Source organism: Hibiscus syriacus, unplaced genomic scaffold (assembly GCF_006381635.1).
Source record: "Hibiscus syriacus cultivar Baekdansim isolate YM2019G1 unplaced genomic scaffold, ASM638163v2 tig00111983_pilon, whole genome shotgun sequence".
NCBI classification, from domain to species: Eukaryota; Viridiplantae; Streptophyta; class Magnoliopsida; order Malvales; family Malvaceae; genus Hibiscus; species Hibiscus syriacus.
Genome location: NW_024063228.1, coordinates 565,897 through 571,896, shown reverse-complemented (window position 1 = coordinate 571,896; position 6,000 = coordinate 565,897). Strand labels below are relative to the sequence as shown.

Here is a 6,000-nt window from a genome sequence, read left to right as displayed (position 1 = left end):
TGTGGCACCATTTGATTGGATTGAAATTTTATTAAATAAAAATATTAAAAAAATCCAATCACACAGTAACACATATCACCATCGGATTGATGATTAAATTTTTTAAATTAAATAAAAGTTAGAAAAAATTAATAGAATGGGTAAGTAATGAGGACTGAATGTGTAATTATACAAATTTTGTTAATTGCCATGTCAGCATTAATATTTAAAGCATGTGGCTTGATTGACAATATTTAAATAGTTAAGTGACCCGATTGATAAAATTAAAAAGTTAGTCAATAAAATAAAAGGGATAAATAATTAGGTAGTCAATTGTATAGTTTACCTTAAATTTAATTTTAGCAGATAACTTGATCCGTTAGAAATCATGTAGAAAAACTAGTTGGTGGTCTTAGGATATGACCTATTATGAAAAAAGAATATTTGAGTATTAAAATTTGTCTACAAAAGCATTCCACACGTGCAGTTGACAAAACAATGTTAATCCACTAAATTCTAAATAAAACGTTAAAAAGGAGATCGTCTGTTTGGACTGCTGCATCTTTCTTCCCCGAAAGCAGAGTGATAATGGCATTTCTGAGTCATCCAAGCTCAAGCTTAGTTTCGTCCTCCTTCCCACTTTTCAATGCTCTATACATTTCCCCCGACCTGTCCGTATTGCAAATTCCGCACCAGCACTATTTCCAGGCAACTCAACTCTCTCATGGAATTCATTAACGTTTCCGAAAAGGCCAAATCTCTAGAGCCATATTTGTGAAGTATTCGGTGTCTGGTTGGCGGTTCGAACAAAATGTAAAGAGGCGAATGGTAAGTAAAGCCAAATGAACAACAAGGTTTCCGGCAATTCCCAGACTGAATGTCTTGTTAATAACAAGGAACAAGAATAACTATGTCGATCACATAGTAGAAAGCTGCCATTGGTGTTCAAAATAAATGCTAAGCAACAGGGAATAGTCTCGAAACAGCTTACTGAAACAAGGGGGATATCGATTAACAATGACGACTAGGAAAAGGGGGGAGAGTTTACATAGAGTGATCGTTGTTTTAGAAGGAGAAAAAGTCGCCGCAGATAAGAGAGGCGTTGCGCCGCTGCTGTGGGCTTCGAAATATGCGAGTAATAATAAGGTGGATGAAATTTTAGCTCTCACCCTTCTCTCCGTTGAAGGGTCCGGACCGTCTTCGAGCAAACGTTATCATGGAGATCATAGGTGCAATCATACGTGTGGAGATGATCCGTATATCAGGTTCCTTCGTCATCAAGTCAGCCAAAAAAAAGAGGATTACATGCGAATTTTCAGACCCTTTTATGAAAGATTCAAAAGCAATGGAGTGAGTGTTCTAGCTATTCCTTTGTTTCTATGTTACTCAGACTCGTGTGTGAGTGTCGAACACTGATAAAAAAAATGTCTCGGAATACTTGGATTTTGATTATAAACCAACTTAATGTTATATTACAGGTGAAGTTTCTGGTTAAGGTTGCTGCAGGCTACCAACCAAAGGATATCATAATTGAAGAGGCCAACAATGTTGGGGCCACTTGGATTATTCTTGATAGGTTTAATTCCTTATTCTTTTGCTCTTCCTCTATGTATTTTAGCTAGCTTGAAGAAGCTTCAAGTTTTCTCTTGCAGTTCCTTTTTAAAACACTTGACTTTCCGGCTGATCGGAATCGAATGTAATGTTTCATTGGTGACTGATGGGGAAGGTGCCGTTGTTGATGATCATTGGATAACCGAGGATGTGTCGTCAGACAGCTTAATGCTCATGGAAGAAGTAATCCATAACCCCAAATCCCCGAAGATGATGAAGGGATCGTCATCGACATCACAACTGAAGCCGGTCATTCACCCGAGTGCCATTGGAGAAATCGAAAAGGAAACAGAGTCGGAGCCACTTAAGGAAAATGAAAATCCGAGACAATTTGAGCTCACTAAAACAGGTCATAATCTTCCATGTAGCAACATCAGCCCACAGCAGCTAAGCTGGGAAATGATTATGGAAATAACAAAGAGATTTTCAACAAAGGCTAGTAATGAACGTGACAAGAACTATAGCACATATATGGGATGTCTTGACCAACAATCTGTATTAGTAAAGAGGTTTGGGCCACACTCTACAACCATTCTTGAAGCAGAAATGAGAGCATCCTCGTGTATGAACCACAAGAACATATCGGTTATCACGGGTTACCATCAGAGCGAAAATGGAACGATTTTAATCTTTCCCCTGCTACAAGGAGTGACATTAGATAGATACATTTGGGGTGAGTTGTTAGTTCTGGAAATATAATCCTTCATTTTAAATGTTCATATTCAATTTGCTGAAGGCTCCATTCGTCTTGCAGGCTCGGAAAGAAGGGAGCTGAGTTTCGAAGCTAGACTTAAGATTGCCATAACTATAGCACAAGCTGTTCGATACATGCACAAAGATTGTCCACAATGGCCCGTCGTCCATGGCGAATTGCAGCCCCGCAACATTTTCATAAGGCGTGATTTGCAGCCTATGGTAAAATATCTTAAACCGAAACCTCTTACTAGGGTATATCATCTTCGGATTCTCTAATCGTGCCGTTCTTTTTCTTATTAGATTTCTGGCTTTGGAAAGGCTGCATGGCTTCATAATGAACAACTATCATTCAACTCCAAGAATAGGTACACATCCACTCTCATTAGGAGCAACTTGCTTTATGTGTTTTTCTTGAGCAATCAACTTAAAGCAACTTTTGTTGATAAAGGTGTCTAATGGATCCTTTAGACCATGAAACAATGGAACTGGTGAAAAGCGATGTCCTATCATTCGGAGTTCTGCTATTGAGACTGTTTTGCCGAACATCGGCGCCCGAGGACGACAAGAGCTTAATCGAGTGGGTTAGTAGTCTATCATCATCAGCTTCACCTTAGAAATTCTCCGTTTCTCGTTCCCTAGCTTTGTTTCAGCCTTATCGAGGCCGTAACATTCGGCTATATTCGGAAATGGCAGGCCCGGCCTTTGATGCTGAAAAGAAAATTCTATGAGCTGTTGGAGGAAGACTCAGAGTGCTCGGACATGCATGGAATTTACAGAGTCATGGCTGCTGCAACTGCTTGTACAAGGACCAAGCCAATTTCTAGACCCTATATGACTCAGGTAATCAGAACCCTTCCTTGAATTACAGCTATGGCTTATAAATCATCATTTTTGCTTTGTTTAAACACCAAATTTAACAGGTAATCAGCCTTCTTAAAGGAGAGCATTTCTGTAACATGCAATCGTCTCCATCGGACAGCAGCACGTAAAGAGGAACCAGAAGTCAGTGATGCCATCTTCTAGCTTTTGCAACCCTTTTGAGTAGCAGAGAAATTCTAGTTATTGAATGAATATCCCTACATCATTACCGTCTTTCTAAACTTTATACTTTGTTCATATAAAACAGAAATCATACTTTTTTCTACAATTCTTATCAAATTGCAGAGGTAACTGCATTGATTTCAAAGACGACTTACACTTCTTTGAAGCTAACAAATGAAAGGAATACTTTTATATAAATTTTAGGGTAAAATACATTATAGGCCACTGAACTATGCTCAATTGATCGTTTTGGTCACTAAACATATAAAAGTTATAAAATTATCATTAAATTTATCGAACTCTTAAAAGATGACCATTAAACTTTTTTTTACAAAATGAACATTAAACTTATTAAACTTTTACACTTACTATAACATTGCATGACCATTTTATAACAGTTCAATAATTTTATAACCATTTTGTAATTTTTGAAAGTTCATTTACCCTATAACATTTAGGGTAAAGGACACTGGAGGTCATTGAACTATGTAGAAATAATTTTTTTGGCTAACAATCTTTTAAATGTCACAAAATGGTTATTGAACTTCCCAAACGGTTGCAAAATAGCCATTGAAATTTATCGAGCTGTTATAAAATGGTCTTTAAACTTAGCAAGTTATTACAAAATAGTCCTTAAATCTATAAAAAATTATCACCATTTTAAATTTACAGGGGACCATTTTGTAACCATTTAAGAAGTTCAAAAATTATTTTATAACATTTAGAAGTTGTTGACCAAAAAAATCATTTTTACATAGTTTAGTGTCCTCTAGTATACTTAACCCATAAATTTTAATACTCAGATTTCGTGTTTTGTATGCATATTATTAACATTTTTACCAGTTATAGTATTCCTGTAAACACGTTAGCTCATGTTAGGTCCAATCCCACTATCAATGCAAAGCACGTTGATATTTTGTAAACCCTAACATGCATTTACCAGTTTAGAAGTTCAAAAATGCATGTTGCTTGCATCGTTTTTCAAGAAAAAAAAAATGTGTTTGTGCTCTGGAAATGGGATGTTGTGAATTTTCCGGGAAAGAAATGACTGAAACGCTGGTGTCAGCAAAGCATCTGGTCATAGCCATGGAAAACGCCAAAGCCTGTAGCTTTGTTCTCTTGTAGATGTATAAACTAGTCGTACAGAGATTCCCTTTATCTAAACTAGAATCGATGTACCAAGGGAACCCAAATACAACGAATCTCTTCATTTTTTCCTGATGCTGGAGAAAATGAATTTGGTGATTATATGCTTGACAGTGGTTAACATGTGGCGCCGTCACGGCTCTTTAGGTTCCGTGGCATTGGCACATGGATGAGATGACATGGGTGAAGGGCACAATCTCCTCTTTCCATTCACGTTTTCAGTCCAAATCAGAAAATACGTCTTCAGCTAGAAAAGCAGCGCAAATATTAGCTCCATTAAAGTTTCCTTTATTTAATAGGGTAAACTATACATTTAGTACCTAAACTATTACTTTTATTCCGTTTTGGAACCCAACAGTTTATTTTAGGTTTTAGTTTGGTACCCATCATTAAAAATTAATAGAACTACTGAATTGATATTTTTTTCAATGGTGACGTGATACTATTTTATTTTGTCACATCAACATCACCATTAAGTTTTTAGCAAGGGATGTTAAAATGAAACATAAACTAAATGTTAAATATAATTCTAAAAAATAAAATTTTGATACCAAGATGGAATAAAAATAATAATTTAGGTACTAACCGTGTAGTTTACCCTCTTTAATATTATTCAACCTTTTAACTTCTAACCTATTCTTTTCATTTCTAATATAAAATTAGTGTTATTAACTTATTAGAATGTATAATTTATTGTAGGATCATCATCATAGTTGTTTATCTTGATTATTTCATCTATTGAGATATGATATTTTTGTCACAAATTATTATAATAATTGTCCAATCTGTCTATAACATTCATTACTGTGTTCAATATAAAATCGAACAATAAAAAATCGCATTAACTCATTTTGTTTAAAATATTTAACGTATGATCTCACTAAATTAATTAATTGTTGTTGATGAAACAAAATGATTTTTTAATAATTAAATGAATAAAAAAAGTTTCTATACCAAGATTAAGAAAATAATCGTGAGTTAAATTAAAATATTAAACCTACTAAATAAATATATATTTAAAACTGTTATTAAAAAAGCTAAGTATCTTTATTCTTATAAAATTAAAATAATTTAATTGGTGGATTTGAATTTTGATGACTTTAAGGTCCCCGCAACGATAAATAAACTCAATTAAATTCCAACTAAAAATTTGACGAAACCCAAATTAAATTTTCCGCCATTCATATTGCATTCATCATCTTCTTTAAAAAGAATAAAATAATAAGGATAAACTATACTAATGATCACTAAAGTTTTAAGATGCTTATAACTTAGTCACCTATTTCGGCCACTGATCACTGATGGAAGCTGAATCAACATGTAAAAATGAAAATAATTTAAAGTTCAGAGACCATTTATGTAATTTTCACAAATAAAAATTATAGAAATTGAAGGTATTGAATATTTGTGTGGCTTCAATATCTCTTCATTTCTCTCTCTGGATTATCTCTTCGCCATCATCCTTTGCTTTCAAATTCATTGCTTATTGGTCCAAATTATCAATCTATAATATTTTTCCTTTTCCAT

At 34.4% G+C, this 6,000-nt stretch overlaps 2 protein-coding genes across 2 annotated transcripts; both read left to right on the top strand.

Moving 5' to 3' along the window:
* The first annotated feature begins 996 nt into the window (after nt 1-996).
* LOC120173746 lies at nt 997-2,742 on the top strand. The gene is made up of 5 exons (XM_039180819.1): nt 997-1,329; nt 1,458-1,555; nt 1,632-2,263; nt 2,345-2,505; nt 2,587-2,742. Exons 1-5 carry the CDS (start codon nt 997-999, stop codon nt 2,740-2,742), a joined length of 1,380 nt encoding a protein of 459 aa, XP_039036750.1.
* LOC120173702 (receptor-like cytoplasmic kinase 176) lies at nt 2,740-3,283 on the top strand. Its single transcript, XM_039180789.1, has 3 exons — nt 2,740-2,867; nt 2,980-3,126; nt 3,207-3,283. The coding sequence occupies exons 1-3, from the start codon at nt 2,742-2,744 to the stop codon at nt 3,273-3,275; spliced, it is 342 nt and encodes a 113-aa protein (XP_039036720.1). The 5' UTR covers nt 2,740-2,741; the 3' UTR covers nt 3,276-3,283.
* Nucleotides 3,284-6,000: the final 2,717 nt, after the last annotated feature.